This window comes from Caretta caretta, chromosome 1, assembly GCF_965140235.1.
Source record: "Caretta caretta isolate rCarCar2 chromosome 1, rCarCar1.hap1, whole genome shotgun sequence".
NCBI lineage: Eukaryota > Metazoa > Chordata > Testudines > Cheloniidae > Caretta > Caretta caretta.
This window is the reverse complement of record NC_134206.1, coordinates 258,109,495-258,127,526: the sequence shown is the minus strand read 5'-3', so window position 1 is coordinate 258,127,526 and position 18,032 is coordinate 258,109,495. Positions and strand designations below refer to the sequence as shown.

The 18,032-nt window shown below is 44.1% G+C and overlaps 1 protein-coding gene across 17 annotated transcripts in view; it reads left to right on the top strand.

Annotated features, from left to right (window-relative positions):
- Positions 1-18,032, top strand: part of RBFOX2 (RNA binding fox-1 homolog 2) — a 251,988-nt gene that overhangs the window by 121,652 nt on the left and 112,304 nt on the right. The window contains exon 1 of one of the 17 annotated variants that reach the window (XM_075123550.1): positions 14,348-14,579. The exons of 15 other annotated variants lie outside the window; for them this stretch is intronic. In XM_075123550.1, coding sequence (XP_074979651.1) covers positions 14,553-14,579 — 27 coding nt within the window. In that variant the 5' untranslated portion in view covers positions 14,348-14,552. Of the gene's footprint in view, positions 1-14,347; positions 14,580-14,921; positions 14,945-18,032 lie in introns of those variants that run through there. One more of the 17 variants, XM_075123561.1, reaches the window with a different exon arrangement.

Genomic DNA, 18,032 nt, shown 5'->3' with positions numbered 1-18,032 from the left:
AACAATTTTTGAGAAAATGTTTTTCCTTTTCCCACCCAGCAGTCTAGTGAGTATGTTGCTAGCCCAGGAGATGGAGCCCTGCACTACAAACAAGGTGTAGTCCTGGTATGAGTTCACTAAGTCACCTTCTGGCCTAGCAAAAGCCACCTTCACGCACAGGCCATATAATTTGCATTGATACGGAATGGCACGTACAATGTCTAAATAAGGTGCTATCTGGAAATGTTATTCCCAGTCAGTTTGTCTAACACTTGTAAGAGCTGACTAGGCCCCTTGGACTATTTAGCTGCTGTGGAAATGGGTACATACCACACCAGAAAATGCATCCTTGCTTGCTAGCTTGTTTCTTACCTTGCCCTAGTCTTTAAAAAGCATAAACATATCCCGAGCTCCTCACTGGAGCTCTCATGACCCAGTTTAGCAGGTGCAGCAATTGTGTAGTTATTAAAGATGCCAGTTTGGGTGGGTGTGAGCAAGTGCACCAGCCAGTCCTCCTGGGATGAAGGGAACATGAACATAGTTAGAATATGTGGAGGGGAAAGTGTCAGTAGTGGGAATACAAGATGAGCCTAAGGATTATTCTGCTATCTCCAGAGGAAAGAATTTAGCATAAGACATAAGATTAAATTCTGTTTACTGTGAAACAGTTGGTGTGTTGATGTAATTTACTAAGTAAAGATCAGTACGGAGTGATCATTGTGCAACACAGAAAAAACCCCAGATGCTGTATGCAGTCTGTCTCTCTGGCCATGTCTATGCAGTGTTAGGAAGCTGTTTTAAAAACTTCTGTAGGAAATGATTTCAGCTACTATGATTGTGCCAGAAGCGTTGATACAGTAATAACTAACTTATGCTGGTTTGTACTTTTGAGTTAGCATGCTTTCTGTAGCCAGTGCTGAAAACAGTTTGGCCATGCTGACTCCAGCAGCCCAGTTTTGGGGAAGGGGAGAGATCTGATTTGACTCTGTATCAGAAAATGACCTACTGTTGACCAGTGTAGAGAGGGCCCTGGTCTCACAGTTTCTAAAAATAGTCTGCAGTCCTGAAAGCACTTACACTGTGAGTAACCCATAGGAAGTACTCATCATCTTAGTTACTCCCTTACAAAGAGTTTGCAGGATCAGGGCCAGGGTAGTTACCTACCCACACCAGTGTCATGAATCGTGTTAGCGGAATTTTTAAAACTTTCTCTCTCTCTCTCTCTCTCTCTCTCTCTCTCTCTCTCTCTCTCTCTCATTTCCTAGCGTGTCACATGGTAATGTAGTTGGAGCCTCTGTCTCTTCTCAAAGTGCGAAGTGTAATTTTTGGTATTAGGAGGGACAACATTTAACAAACTCCCTCTGCCATCTCCCCCAGTAAAGGTCTGTGCAACTGGCCCAGTGCTCACAAGCAACTCTACAATAACAAGCCAGCCATGATGAATAGCCCTATAATAACAGCATTTTCTAGAATGGGAGTCCATGTAGCTTGATACTGGTCAATAAACAGTGCATATTTTTACTTTTTTGTGCATGAGAATAGTGGCTTGGTGCAGTGATCTGAAAATAGGTTTGTAATTTAACTGTACTTTTCTGAGGGTGGAGGGGAACCGCTTCATCACTGAAGTGAATTAATGCTAGCAAGCTTAAGTGCATAAAAAGTTATCAACTTTAAAACATTGCACTTCTGTCTGGAGTTATTTACCTATTATAGTTCAAGTAATACTGAAGATTAGAGAAGAAAATGTTTCCTCTATTTTTTCATTTTTGTTTTCTTTCTCCATTTCACAGCATTTTATGGATAGTAAGTTTCACTGTTTCTCCCTGTAAAACCAGCTGGTTTCTCTGTTGTTATGTAGGTCTTTTCACACAGCAATTATGGGGATAGAAACATTTTTTAAAAGTGGGAAATCGTCATCATATAACCACCAGAATTTGTGGAGTGGGGCACTCGGGGGCAGGTGTAATACCTGAAACTGCTTTTAACTCATTTTAAAAATGGATTTTTATTTTATTTTATTGTGGGCTCTGTTCCTTTTCCTGACCCATGTCGTAAGTTTCTGGGGGCAAGGATGGTCTCTTACGCTGTATGATGCCTAGCACAATGGGGCCTCTATAGGCTAATGGAATATAAATAATAATGATAATGTCGATGTCATCCCTTCAGCACTAAAATACTTTAAGGTTATGCTTTTGGTGAAATTCTTAAAGGTAGTGTAGCCTAGGTCTTTTTTTAGTTTAAAAAAAAAATGACCCACTGTTGCTACCACTAGTTCAGCTCCATTGGTGGTAGCAGCAGTGGGAGCACAAGTGTAGAAGAGGCTGCCACTATTTTAAGCGCTGTGTCGTGTAGAAGTTCTGTGTGTGGTTTAGGCAACATGAGGCTTAAAATGCCGGTAGCTGCAGAAGCTGTGTCAGCCCCAGCACCACCACCACCAGGGGAGCTGCACTTGCGGTAGCAACAGTGGGAAACTGACAAAAAGATATAGTGTAAATAAGTCCCCTGTGCTTTAAAGCTGAAGCACTTCTCAAATGTGTGAGGGCACCCATCGTTCTGTGGCACTTTCAGATTAAGGTGCACTTAAATACTGAATGAAAAATGTTTTTCTGCATAGATATGTTCAAAGTATCCAGTTTATAAAGCACCATGCACATAAATTGTGCTGTGTAAATCAGGTATTTTAAACCTTCATAACTTTCAAAGTAATAAGTCAATTTTCTTCAAACTTAGCTTGATTTTTGCTTTGCAAGAAGGGTTATTGATATGCTAGATACAAAGTTTATAGCTTCATCTGTTGAATTGAGGTTTTTGCGGGTAAATTAAGATACTTGAAACACAGGGTAGGACGGGGGATAAAGCGATGGATTCTAATCCTTAACTATAGTGGTCACTACTTTGAATACTATCATGCAGAAATCGTTTCACTGATCACGGAAATGCAGCCACCTTAGAGGTAGGACATAGCAGTTATTTAACAGTGCACAGAAACGCTTCATAAAAGTTCAAGATCAGAAGTGTAGAAAAAAATCCATAGCCAGTTAAAACAGTAGGGGGAATTGAGATAGACACTGCTTTTGATCACCACAGCTTTGTCTCATTTTTTTGAAACTCCAAGGTGAGGGATACTGTTACTGACCTCTCAGGCTGAGGGTTCATGGTGTCAAAGAGGAGTTTGGAATTGTTCACTATTTTCTAAGTGTTAAACAAATGTTTGAACCATTGGGTTCATGTGTGAAATTGAGATTAGTTGCTTTGGAGTAGAACCCAGTGACATTTCATGTATTTTGTTGCTGGAGTTGTCTCCTTCTCTCTCTCTCTCTCGCCCTCCCCACTCCCTTCAGGCCATGTTCTGTCTTCTAAATCACTGGTCAGTTCTCCGGTTACAGATAACACATATGGCATCCAGGGCTCTAAAAGGAACTTCTGAACCTGCTGGCCTTTGTCAGATTAACTCCGCATCTGTCCATGTCAGTTACACATCCAGTATCCTTTTGTAGGAATGTGTGTGCGTTTGGAAAAGTACAAGGGAGTTTCCTAAAACGGGAAGAGCAACTGGGTTTCCAGACCTAGCTGCCTTCCCCACCCCTCACTATCCCCTTTGCTGACAGCCAGAGTTAATCCTCCTAAGTTTGATTGGAACAGCTGAGAGCGTGCATCAGGCATGTTTCAAGGCCTCTCAGTGGATTCATGTTGCCCCAGAGCTGGGGCCCCATTCCCTTCACACACGCCCCACCCCAGTGCTGGTTCCGGCAGCTGTCTCTGCCTGGGTTAATGCAGAGAGAGAGGTGTTAAACGATACAAGCATGTATTCTGCCATGAAAGAAATCCCTTCACTGCAGATATCAATGTGGCTTCTCTCTTCTACCCCCTTCTGCATCACCAAAGAGTTTTTCTGTGCTAATCCCAGCACCTGTCCCTGCCTACGACACTAAGAAGGATCTCTGAATAGGGGGAGAAACAGTCCCATATGCTTTTCCCTGTCCTGGATTGGGAGTTTTCCTTCTGACGCACCTAAAGCCCAGAACTTATGCCCCTTCCTAAATACTGCTTGCTTCCTCCCATCTCTGACTGTTGCTGCGAAGTGCCTATGTTCCCCTCTTGAGTTGCAGGAGAGGTGTCAGCTGAGGATTCAGTTTTCAGTTCAGGAATCCCAATTTAGTAGCCTCCTCTCTACCCCGTGCACTTTGGCTCTGCAGTGCTGGATACCACTGGAGAGGGGAGAAGGGGGGCTGATCTGAACTGAATCAGGCAGCTCCTTTTCATTTTCAGCTGAGCCAGTATCAACCTGAGTAGACCCAGAGTCCTGAGCCAGGCATTGCACAGTGCTGCCAGAGTCCTTTGCATAAGACTGTAAGACGGAGACGCAGATTTGGAGCTTCCAGTTCTCTGCCTAGCTGGTCTTTAATTGGAGAATCTTTGGCTATGTATGGTGTGTATTGTATGGATTATCAATACCCAGTTGTCCAGGTAAGCAAAGGAACAGTTGCAAATTAATAGCCTCGTCGTCATTTCCATTTATTCCTAAAATATGCTTAGGTGTATGTTTTATGGAAGGGTGATAGCCTTCTAAGCTCTGCTCCTTCACGTGATGCTGATCAGGCCTCAGCTTTCCAGGGGCTCTATACTGAGCTTTGCTGTAGCAGGAACTGTGAGCTTTACTGCTTGGGGGCCCTGTTGAGGGGTTTAGCATTAAACTTTGGAGATTCAGTTGTTCCAGATGCAGTTTCCTGGATTATTATTTTTTCAAGAAGGGTGGGAAATGGTTTTGAATTGATAAAACCTTCATGCTCTGTGAACTGAATCTCTTTCTTATTGGGTGACTCATTGCATCATCTGGGGGCAGTCCATTTCAGAGATGGCAAGCAGCGGAGGGAGCTGCTTCTCCCGCCCCTCACTTGTAACTAACTAGATTTTGTTAGGTTTTGTGGAGCATTTGCCTTTCACTTCTGAAGATCTGTCTTAAAGTCTGCATTAGGCTGTAGGTGTGATGACTTGATGGCTTCAGGCTAGTAGTTAGTGGACATTTGTCCACTTTAAAACAGGCTTGCTGGCCTGTGTTCAGAGGAGAGCCTGGGCCCGGAATATCAATGAGTACTCAGACCTGTGGTGTGCCTGAAGAGGTCTGAAGCAACAGGTCAGAACTGAGGTGCTTCTGGCACAGCTATGTGGAGAATGGTATACTCTGCACCATGCCTATCTAGCCAGCTCCAGCAGCCCTTCATTTTCACAAGCACTAAACTCGTCCACAAAATTTAACAAACAAAATAAAGAAACATTGGGTGAAGATTCTGTGCCCTGAGAATGCCCAAATGGCCACTGAATAGTCAGTGTTTTGTTAGGTTATTTTGCATTGGGGTTCTTATTACGCTACGTGAAAAGAATCCGCCACCAGAAGTGTGTCTCTTGGTTGTTAAGATTTGTCCCTGATAAATGTGGTTCTTTGCACTTGAAACTTTTTATCTGGCTCTGGTCCAGCTGGCAGGTTTGTTCCATCTCAGTTTGAGCCAGCACAGAAATGTACATAATGGGATGTTAAAATCGAAGAGTGTGCTCTCTTTCCACTCCACCAAGGGAGAATTACAGGGATAGCAAAGAAAAATTAAAACTAACCCTGGGGGCACTTGAAGTAAAGAAATGGGGAGTGAAAGGAGAGCAGCAGTTGATTCTATCTGCCCATGGTGTATTAGCCTTTCAACCACGGTGGCTAATTTAACTGCAAACCAGTTATCCAAACCAAAGGTTAGCCCTGGCTTTATTTGTTCAATGTTAATATTGTAATTTCAATGCCCGCCTTCACCTTTGTCACCTGCAGTTGAATCGTTCTCCTCCCAGCCTCTCTTTCCCTTGGAATTGAATGACATGGGCTGATGGAAGTCATCAAGTGCATTGAGGTTATAAAGGAATTGAAGGATGGGCGGAAATGCCCAGGTGTGATGCGGGGCCCTGTAGGACAACAAAGCATGTCTGTTTAGCCACTATGTGAGACAGACAGGTTAAATTTCCCCATGGTTACTTTAGAATGCTGTTTATCCAACACCAAAATGAAGTTCCGCGTGCATACTTGCACCAAGATGCACACAAGATGATGAGAACTTGTAAGTACCGGTATCCAGATATGTTTTGTTTCGGTTTTTAAATTTTTAATAAATTTGGTACTAGGAAATAAGGACCTGATCATACAGAGCTGGGTGTAGGGCAGGGAAGTGCTATGTAAGGTTCCCACACAGCTCTGCTTGTACACCTCTATCACGTCTAGCAGCATCCCCAGTAGTTTCAACCTGGGGCTTTTCCTAAGTAGAGATGACTGCCAATTATGCTAAATTATGTTGTCGTTCTATGGTGTGCTCAAATGAGATGCTAGGTGGAGGCCCAACAATCTTACTTCACTTGACTACAAGGCAGTATTTGAACCTAGGTCCCCAGAGTGAATGGACGAAACCGACTTATCCCATGGATCTTGTTCATCTTACACAAAGTTCTCCCTTGCTGGTTCCAGAAGAGCACAATGAAGAAATGACTTATGTTAGCATGCCTGATCCTCACCTCCACGGCTTTCTCGAAGCTTTTGAAATTCTATACTAGATTCTTATTTGACATGTTGTTTTTGTTTGTATTGGTCAAAACCCCGAAAGAGAACCTTCCTTTCTTGCCACACCAGAGAGTGCATTGGCCCTTGGGTGGCATTCCTCTTCGGTCAGAGCGGAGCAGAGATGGTGGATAAGGTGGGATGTATGCCAAACAAGGGAATTAGAGTTTCTATCTTGTGAAGAGTTCATTTGGGTAAGAGGTGAAGGCAGCAGTTGGGCACCACTATGGGTGTGCCCCTTGTTCTGGCGCATGTGTAAAGCGGTTGTACCAAGGAAGTGACAGGATGCAGAGTGCTTGAACAGCATGGTTATGAGCAGTTGCTTTGTTTTCAGAGGTTGGTTTTGTTAGTGAACATCTCTAGGAATTTGTAAGGTGAAAATCTAAATGGATCAAAGGCATGACACTGCCCCAGTGATTGGAGCTGTCACCCCTTTGTGTTAATGGCTCCACAACATGAACGTTTGTCTCTGAGTTGACTGTAAAAATGACCATCACCTCACTTGTTCGATACATGTGATTTATCTATTGCAGTGTACTACAAGATATCATGGGTTTGAGTTTCAGCAGGGTAAATGCATGAGTCAAGCTGGCTATTGGGCTTGGGAGGCTGACTATACTTTGTGGGGCAGGGTTTGTTCTCTAGGTTTTCTAGGTAGTATTCTGGACTGATGTATGGTGAATTGTGATACACACAGGACTGTACACAGGAAACCAAGTACTCTTAATATTTGTAGGAGGTCGATTTGGATTCGTTTCTATTCCTGTCAGGGGTGTCTGCCCCTATTCCCTTTGTAGAATTTGTGGTGGCAGTGATTCTCTGGAAATGTCCTTATCTCTAGCATGTTGAATGTAACAGTTTCTCTCAGACATGGCTGTGGCTGAATAATCCATGTTTTTGTGACCTCCAGTTTGCAATATGGTTCATGGGACTACTGTTCAGAAGCACTTTGAAACTGTAGCTTGTGCTGAATATGCCTTTTTGCTTATTTAGCAGATATTGCCATAGGCAGCATATTATATCAGTGCTCCACAGACTGCATTGGCTTCTTATTCACTTCTAGGTTCAATTGAGAGTGTTGATACTGACCCTTAAATCCCTATGTGTTTCGAGGCCTGGTTAACCAAGAAATCACCTTACTCTCTCTGTCCCTTCACAATATTTTAAATCAGCTAAGTGCCTAGGTTAACATTTTTTAAATGTTGGGGGCTGACAGCAAGGTGCTTTCAGTAGAGGACTTTTGATTTTGGAGTATACTTTTTTTATTGATTCAGTAGAGCCCATTTTAAGCCAATCTGTTCTCTCAAGCTTCTGCCTGAGGTGGAGAACTTGGGGAATATTTGAATACTGAAATGTTAAATTCTGAGGCTGAGTTTCTAATTTTAGTTAAAATTGTCTGGTTAGAGATAACTGCCAAAGTTGTGCTTCACAATCTGAGCTTTCTTTTAAAGAAAGTCTGTTTCTAGCCTTTACAGTTTCAGAGAGAACTTTGGAAATCCAAACAAAATATAAACCAGTGTAATGTGCTATGCTTGAGTCTGCAGACATCCTGAAACAATAGCTTTGAGAGGCGTGAACTGCCCTATTCACCTCAGTCAGGGCCCTGAGACTCAAGAGTTCCGCAGCTATGGAGTTTGGCTCTTTTCCAAGATGTCATAGAATTCACCATTTTCCTGCAACTACCCCACCTGACATTTTGTTTTCTGCCTCCCTGCCCTGCCAGGATGTGCCTGCCAACAACTGCCTCTTGCACTCCAACTTTATTTCTGAGAGGGAGGTAATTGGATTACAGTGCATGCTTCAGGCACTGTTCCACTCAAGCAAGCAGTAGATGGTGAGGAAGCCAGAGCACCCAGAAGTAGTGTAGGCTGGTGAGCTAGGCAGCTTGAAGAACAGTGTAGCAGCAGCAACCTAGAAAACCAAGGAGACAGGTCAGTTTACAGATATTCTCCCCCCTCTACCTCCCCCCCCCATGCCCGCTTTCACTGGTAAACTTGAAGATGGTTCTGAATTTGGGCTCCAGGATAGCATTGTATGAGCCAAGGTCAGGGGAATGGAGCCAGGCCACATATAGGAAATAACAGTGACAAAAGCAAAATCCCCTCAAATAATTATAGATGACATTTACTCCAATAAGTGTTTCCCATGATAAACATGATATGGTAGTGACTATCTATGGGTGATTTTTCTGCAAAGGCTGGAAGCAACAATGATGGGTTGAATAAAGTTATGGGCAAGTGCAGCAGGGGTTTGGACATGAACCAAAATGGTGAACGATTAATGGAAATCTACAGTGTGAATAACTAGTGGTAGATGGAACAATATTTCCTCATAAAGAAATCCGTGGAGTGACATGGAACTCCCCAGATGGTACTACAAAGAACCAGATAGATCATTTCTGCATTTTAGGAAAGTTTTGCAGCTCTTTGGTCAATGTAGTTACTTTATATTGCTAAATTGAAGATCAATTTAGAGGATGAAGAAAGTTAAAAGAAGACCATGCATCAACAGTGCACAGTTAAAAGATTCAAATGCAACAAGTGCCTTTAAGCTTGAGGTGAAGAACAGGTTCAGTGTTCTAATGGAATCAACTGATGAAAACGAAGTAATTGATACTCTGTGGGAAAACTTCAGTTTGTGCTATCTAGAAAGTGCAAAGATAACTCTAGTGACAATGAAATCTAAAGGTGAAGAATGGATTAGCAATGCTACATGGGCAGCAGTGGAAAAGAAAAGTAATACAAAGCAAAAACACACGCATGCTAAGATATGTGAAGAGACAAGGAAATAGTGCCCCCCGGGGGAATTCTGTGCTACTGCGTGTGTGCATAATTAATGAGCTGTACATATCTTTAATTTTTTGTGCAGAAAAAAGCTTCTGCTGAAATGTTGCTGTAGGTCCATCTTGTGACCACCGGAGGGCGCTGTGGCACAAGAACAGCAGCAGCTCCCAGCAGAAAATAACTTCTGCAGTTCCGCCTTTTGCCTACCAGAAGGTGCTGTGGTGATAGAACAAAGCAGCAACTCCCGGCCAGCTAGGGAAGAGAGAGAGCCGGTCTTCTTCGCAGCACCTGTCAGGTCAGGTCGGGAGACAGGGGCTGTGGGGAGGCAGATAGCGTGTGGTGCTGGGGATGACGGTCAGACAGGGGCTCATAAGGGCTAGTGGGAGAGGACAGACTGGGGCAGGGCCTGAATGGGAGTGGAGGCACAGGGCCACAGAGGGGAGGGAGGTGCAGGGCCACATGGTGATGGGGGAGAGGGTGCAGAGCTAATAGGGATGGGGTTGCTAAGTGGGGGTACAGAGACACATGGGGACAGGGGAGTGGCTGAGTGGGGACACAGAGACACGTGGGGATGGGGGGAGTGGGTGTCTGAGTGGAGGAGGAGGGACACATGTGAACAGGGGGTCCAAGGACACATGGGGGTGCAGGAATACATGGGAACAGGGGCAGATGTGCCTGACTGAATGGGAGAGGCTAGGAGTTAGCCAGGATCTGCATGGGGGAAGCTCCCTAATAATCCCTCCCCACCACCAAAATTCTGTTCCATACTTTTCCCCACCCATACCTAACATCTCTCCAAGTTCACACCCAGGCTCCTTCCCAGCAATTTACTTCCCTCTCCTTCAGCTCCTCCATTACCCCTGACTCCCCCAAGCCTTTGCACTGCTTCTGAGGGGTGTGGGAAATATGGTTCTATATTGTAGTTTAAATGAATTATTGCTCAGAGTTCTGTATTAATACGCGTAAGGAATCTATTTGTCAATAAACAGTTCCTGAATCTTTTTTTGTTGTCTGTATTGTTACAGATATTTGCTGACAGGTATTTTGAAATAAATGACCAAAAATAATTGAAACTGGTGTGATTATATTGTGTTGTTTTTGACACAATATGCAGAATTTTAAGATATTGTGCACAGAATTTTTAATTTTTTGTTGCAGAATTCCCCCAGTAAAATAGCAAGAATACAGAATTCTAGATGAGAGACAGAAAGGAGAGCCAGGAGGGATACAGGGCATGTACTGATAGAAAATATTGAGAGGCTGAAGATACTAGCCAAAGAGGTGGCCGTATTACCTTGTATAAGACAATCAAACAGCTAACAGGAAAATTTAGCAATACTGGAGGCCCTATGAAAGACGCAAATAGGTAGACTCTTAGTACAGAAGAACAACAAAGGAAAAGATAGTCACAATATTTTCAGGTTGTTTTAAACAGACGAAGACCAAGCGAACTACTAGAAATATGTGATGAAGATTTACCACTGGAGCTTGATATTGATTTAGGTGATATTAAAATGGAAGACATTAGAAAAGTCATAAGTAAACTCAAAAATGGGAAAGCAGCTGGAGAAGACAGATAACAATACTGGAAGAGAGATGTTTAAAGCAAGTGATGAAACAACCCTCCAGACTTGTGGTTTTGGCTAGAATATGGAATGAAGAAAAGACCAATTCAGGGGAAGAGAGGCCTCAGAGTAAAATTGCCATAGAAGGGTGATCTACCTAATGGCAATATCTGGACAGGAATCACATTACTTTCAATGCCTGGGAAAAATCACATGCCACATCATCCTTCAATGTTTCAAGGAACAAATAGATCTCCAATTTATAGAGGAACAAGCAGATTTTAGACCATTGAGATCATGTACAGACCATATTGTTTTCAGGCATATTATAAAACTAAGTGTGGAGCAGCAAGCACCTCTTAAGATCAATTTTATAGATTTCCAGAAGGCCTTTGACAGTGTACACTTCAATTCTTCAGAGTCTGAAGAATTATGGCATATTAGGGAACACCAGCAAAAATAATTGGAATAATCAGTTATCTATATGATGATGCCGAATGTACAGTCAGAGATGGTAACATTAGTCAGTGGTTTGCAGTGACACCTGGAATAAAGCAAGGGTGTATTTTGTTAACGCTGTTTGCACTAGTCATTGACTATGTCATGAGGAAAGTAACAGAAGGCAAATGAAGAATTTTATAGACAAGTGATAAAGCACAATTGGATTACCTCATTTTGCTGATGATAGTGTCCTGCTTAGTTCAACACATTGCTTAATGGAAGAGAAGACCCAGCTTTTGGTAGGCATAGCAAAACAGGTTGGTTTGTTTATCAACTGGAAGATTGTGTGTATGTACACACAATATATATAATAGCTATTAGTGTCCCAAAAGCAGCCCTCAGAATAGACTGAGAGACACTAGAAGAGGTAAAATGACTGCCTTATCTAGGGAGTGAGATGTACAATGATGGTGACCCAAAGTTATATATCAACATATCTCAAAAGCAGCAAACAACTTTCATAAACTTGAAAAGATTTGGAAAAGTAGCATAATGGGCGCTGATACGAATTTTAAATACTGGCATCATGTCTGTCCTCCATATGGAGCAGAGTCATGGAAATCTACAACAGAGAGAAGATAAGATGATCAACTCATTCTAAGTAAATGCCTGCAGAAGATCTTCAGAGGACAATGGAAAAGAATTTCTGATGTTGCAAGCAACTCAAGTAGATCAAACCAACCTAAAGCATCAAACGTGGTAATAAGATGATGATAGACATATTTAAGGACATGATTTATGGATGCCACTGAGATGACTTCCACATCAAGTGATGATTTAGGTACTGCCTGGAAGGAGGAAAAAAGTGATCTAAAGAAACATGCAGAACAATAGAGAGAGAAGCCAAATGCATCACCATGACACTCAGAAGTCCAAACAGACCAGCAGAAGACCAAAATAAATGGCGGAAGCTGGTGGATGCCCTATACACCTGAGAGTGTAGGAGGATAAAGAAAGAAGTATTTTCAACCGTAAGCCATAATTGTGTGTGTTAGCATGAACGTGAATGGATGGGGATGAAAGAATGAACAAATGTTGTTGCAGGATTTAGAGGTTGTTTCGGTGGAATTTGCTCCCATTTTACCACAGAGTGCATGGGGTCTTGGGTATAAGATATTTTGTTTGAAGGAGTGGCTTGCACAAGCACTGACTTTCCACCCCCATGCCACCCCTTCCCCCAAGGCCCCACCCCTGCCCTGCGTCTTCCCACTCCGCCCCTCCCCCAAGCGCGCTGTGTCCTTGCTCCTCCCCTCTCCCTCCCAGCCTCCCTCCATGCTGCCAAACAGCTGTTTGCGGCAGGTGGGAGGAAGGGGGGAGGTGCTGATCTGTGGGGCCCACCAGCTGGTGGGAGGCGCTGGAGATGTGGAAGGGAGCTGATGGGGAGGCTGCTGGTGTGTGCTCAGCACCCACCATTTTTTCCACGTGGGTGCTCCAGCCCTGGAGCACCCACGGAGTCGGTGCCTGTGGTGGCTTGGAAGGGATTTGGTGCCCTGTTGGTTTTATTCTTGAGGAGAGGTGAAAGTGGTACGATGATAAGGAAGGATGGTTCAGTGGTTGACACTAATCTGGGATTTGGGAGACCTAGGTTCAATTCTTGGTTTGCTGCAGACTCCCTATGTGACCTTGGGCAAATCAATTGCTCTCTGCCTCTGGTCCCTTTCTGTAAAATGAGGATTATGGTATCTCACATGGGGTGTTGGAAGGATTAATATGTTAAAAATTATGGGGCACTCAGCTACTGTGGCTAAGGGGGCCAAATAAACACCTAAGATAGATGAAGAAGCCTGGGAAATAATTCAGTGATGTCCATAGTATGAAGGAAATACTATTAATGCAGACTTTTTCTTTGGCATTGCATCCAGTTTCATGTGTAATCTCTAATCCAGTCACTTTAATTTCTGTGATGGGAGGTCTGTGTAAAAGTGTCAGACTGTCAAACAATAGCTTTTCAGACGTGATCTCACGTTGCCAAGCTGTGTTTGATCCAGGACTCAGGTTGGCTTGGTAAAATAGAAGTGGTAGTTCCCTGGCCTAACATGGAACTGTTTGAAATCATGGGTACAAGTGATTTAGTTGGGGATTTGTCCTGCTTTGAGCAGGGGGTTGGACTAGATGACCTCCTGAGGTCCCTTCCTACCCTGATATTCTGTGATTCTATGATATACAATATTTTAGTTTCACTTTCATGGGTCACATTTTGTCATATTGGAAAAAAAGATTTGTTTTGTTCTGTACGATACTGTTAGTTTCCATACTGCTAGATTTTTCTCTCTTCTTCCAGATGTGCCCATTGTTTAAGGATCAGATAGTTTTCAGTGCCACCTCTACCCTATTTGTTTATGGGGATTCTGCAGGCCTTACAGGGGACACACCTCAGGAAGTGTGTGTATTGGCAGTTGTGCCTTGGTTATTGTGGGGAATCCTTGCCACTTAAATACCAACTTCTAAGCACATTAGAAATATGAGACAACATTGTAGGCCTGTGCTTGACTGTAAATAAATATTTCATATGGCCAGCTGCAACATTTGTAACCTTCAGGGCAGTGGGCTCTTCACTGTGAGAGAAATTGTACTTGAGGGGAAAACCACCCTGTGCAGTTCTCAGGCTCGTTCTGTTTCAGTGATTAGCCTACCTTCCTGGTGCATCTCCGCTTGCCTACATGGGCACCCGCCCAATAGCTGAGCGCACACATGCCCATATACACCCCCCCCTTTCCCCCAGCCCCACACACAGAGCGCGCACACTAGCTTCCAGAGGCGCAGCCTCCAAAAGGCCTCTCTGTGTCTCTGAGTTGGATGTGTCAGCAGGCCAGGCGGGGATGGAGGAGGAGGCGGGACCCTGCTCTGATTAATTACCTTAGGCATTCGGGGGTGGGGCTTCCATCAGCCATCTGGCTGAGATATGGGAGGGAGCTTGGGGGGGGGGGGGGGAGAGAGAGGGAGAGGCAGCCAGAGAGGAAGAGAAAAGAAAGGAAGAAACACTAGAGAAGAAAGGGAGGAAAACGGGCGAAAGGGAAAACCCCACAAGCTCGTAAGAGCCACACGAGGGCAGGGTGAAAAGCAAAGAGCCAAGGAGGTTCTACCGCATCCGGCTCGAACGTTTTTTTCCTCCCACTTGTCTCTACTCCGGTTTGGTTTATGGAGAAAAAGAAAATGGTAACTCAGGTAAGGTTTGTGTTCCCTGCTGCTGTCTACTCTGTCTCCCCCTGCAACTCTGAATAGCGGGGAATTAAGAGTCTTCCTGCAGAGCTCTCGCCTGCTGGAAAAAGCAGCTTTTAGTGTGCTGAGCTGCAGGACGATTGAGCTGCATGTGTGTGTGTAGCTACCCCCTCCACCCCTGCTCCATAGCAGATTCCTGTTTCCTGTGCTGTGCAGCTGCAGCTCAGGAAAGACCCTGTGGGGATTTGTCTACCTCTTTGTCTTGATGTTGAGAGGGAGGGAGAGGGACTGCAGAGGTACGGAGGGATTCTCACAGAACTGCCATGGAACGAGGGGTTTCGCTTTCCAGGTTCACAGGAGATTTTGCATGAGTAGGACCTCACTCCCTTTTACCGCTCCTATTTTGGCTTGGGAGCTGGAATTTAACTCCTTCACTCAATGGCTGGGGTGTCTTGTGGAGAGCAATTCATTTTTTGGCTCTGTTGGCAGCACAGGCCCCAGCAGATGGGGGTCCTCTGCATATTTACGGGGCAGGGGATTTGAAGCCCCTTGTCTTCAACAACTAATTTAGCTTTTTAGTGCCCTCTAGAGAGCAGAGTGCATGGGGGGGGGCATATGTATATCTTCTTTCAAGCTAGGCTAAACCTGCATTTTAATGGCTTGTTTCTGACAAGCAGAAAGGTAAACATCCCCCTCCCACCATGTCGTCAGGTGGCTCTGCTGGTTACCCTCCAAGCGATGGACCCTTCTTTAAGGGATGTAAAAATGGGAATGGGACGGATTACAGTTTAGGAAGGAGAACGTGCTTGTGTTGAGAGCAACTGACATTTGTGAGGGAATTTACCCAGGGTCTGGAGCCATCATCTTTCTCCCACCCTGTGAGGGGATTTAATCAGACAGTGCCCACCTTTTAAGGCCACTACTTGTTTTAGGATTTTTTGGCATGGAATCACCAAGTCGCCGCCGTAGGGAGAGGGTAAGGAGAAGAGGAGGGAGGGAGGAAGTGGCATCGCAGGAGCTGGAATCCTTTACCGTTTGACATTATATAATGCCCTGCAGTGCCATGCAGAGCCGGAAACCTTTGGGGGATATTCCCAACGGGAGTGGGGGTGGAGGAGAGGTCTAGCGGAGGGAACTTTTCATCAGATCTGGGGTTGGTGAATACCGTTTTTCTTTGGAGCTTTGCATTATTTGGAAAACATTCCAATTTCACATATACACATCCATTCTTTGCTCCCCTTAGCTCTAACTGGATACATGTTTGTTATGAACATTGCTGAGACTGTGCCTGTCCCAACGCAAGGGGACATTTCATAGATATTTGGCTTAGTAGGGGACAGCCACAAGAAGTGGTGATACCAGCCTTGACCCCTTCATTCTCTCTCGCCTTGCATTGACTGTCAATGGCTAAAAGATAGGAAGGTCTCTGTCCACTCTAAGGCATTTTTGAAGGCTCCCAGTCCCCAGTCCTCTCTTCTGCTTTCGCTGTCATAGTCGGCATCTCCATCAGTGTGCCCTTTCATTCAGACCAGGGTTTCCAGTGATCTCCTGAGACTTTCTGCCTCGGTGTAGTTACTGAATGGTCCTAAAACTGTGCCTCAACAGTCAGTGTCCAGTTGTGTGTAGCTGTGGTGTGCCTGTAGAATGTGGAGTTATTGTACAGTTGTATGTACATAGCCTGTGTTCCTCCGTGTATGTGTGGGGAGAGGGGATACCATGTTTGTGTGTATGTGATGTGTCCTTATTATGTGTAGTTATTGTGCACATAGTCTGTGTCTATATTGTGTGTGTGTATGTACAGTTGTGCATGTGTGCCCCCAATTACAAGTGTGTACAGTAAGTGTGTGCATATGACCAGTAAACCGGAGACGGAACGTAGGCATAGAGATATGCAGAAGCTTGGAAGGATAGGATTCTTGTTATACAATGTTAAACAGAAAAATTATAAACCTATCAACGGGTTCTGGGGACACCCTAATAAACCAGATGAGGGAAGTCTGGCCTATTGCTTTTCCCAAAGAACCGTTAATTCACAGGCGTGTGGGAGAAAATGTCAAACTCATGAATTACTAGTCTTGGTTGACCTTGAATTACAATGTCTTAAGTGTGTGTAATTTCAAGGATACATTTGCTGGGTGTAAGTTGCATGTTTACATTCTGATATGAGAGAAATCCAAATTAAAATAACCAGAAGGGTCTGAAAGCTCAGGCTTCATCTTTCTCTGAGGGTCTCTGAATGATTGGTATCGATTTACTGAAATGTAGGAACAGTGGGGTAAGTTTGTCCATTAAGTACTGCCATATTTTAGGGAGACTGCATGGGTTGCTTAAAATCTGGCCCTATATGTTACTTTGCTGCAGGTTTGGGGAGTTACATGGTCTAGAATGACAGGTTTCAGAGTAGCAGCCATGTTAGTCTGTATCTGCAAAAAGAAAAGGAGTACTTGTGGCACCTTAGAGACTAACAAATTTATTTGAGCATAAGCTTTCGTGAGCTACAGCTCACTGAGTCCGATGAAGTGAGCTGTAGCTCACGAAAGCTTATGCTCAAATAAATTTATTAGTCTCTAAGGTGCCACAAGTACTCCTTTTCTTTTTATGGTCTAGAATAACCTGGCATACAGAACAACATCCTCGCCCACATTATTCTTACTGAGTTGTCAGGTTCTGTGTATTGCAGTGACCCTGTTCAAAGCCTGTGAGTGAAAGCCCTGTTTATTCCAGTGGGACTTTGAACCTTTGTGTATGAAAAGCAAGTGATTTGTGTTAAACTTATAGCAGTCTCTTTGTGTAGAGCTGTCATATTCACACACACTATCTGCTGCACACCCGCTTTTTGGAACATCTCAAAACAGTGTAGTGTGGTTTGCTATATTTTAGGGAACAAGCTCCCCAATCTCCCTGGAAGTGTGAGAGTGAGATTTGATGTATGAAGGGCCATTTAAAAAAACAAAAATGGGAGGAGATCGGGGCTAGAAATAGTGATGGGTAGAAACAGGAGATTCTGGTATGCTTTTAAAATAGGAAATCAAGATTGCTAATGAGAGTTTAAGCTCCAGTTCATTAGCAGAATGTGCCCTGATTCCCTTAATCCTTAATCAGTGAAAATGAGTATAAACCAGGCCCAGTATGTCATGTGCTAATTGCAGATGAAAGGGAAAGTCTTGGGTGGAGAGGAAAAGATTATATGTTAAAGGGCTTTTCTCTCTGCAGTGCATGGTAAGATTGCTAGCTTCTGTGAAACACAAAGCCCTCCCTTTCTTGGACAGCCCTGTGCCGTGCTGGCGTTTTCCTTAGAATCTGTTTCCCATCAGGGCTGAGAGAGGGGGAAGGTGTTGAACATCTGGGAAAAGAGTAAAGGGGGCTGCTGTCCCTTTAAGGAGTTCGGCAAGCCCATGTGGCAGCAGGCAATTCTGGAGTGTATTCCTTTGTAATGAATCACCAGTTCCATTGTTTGCT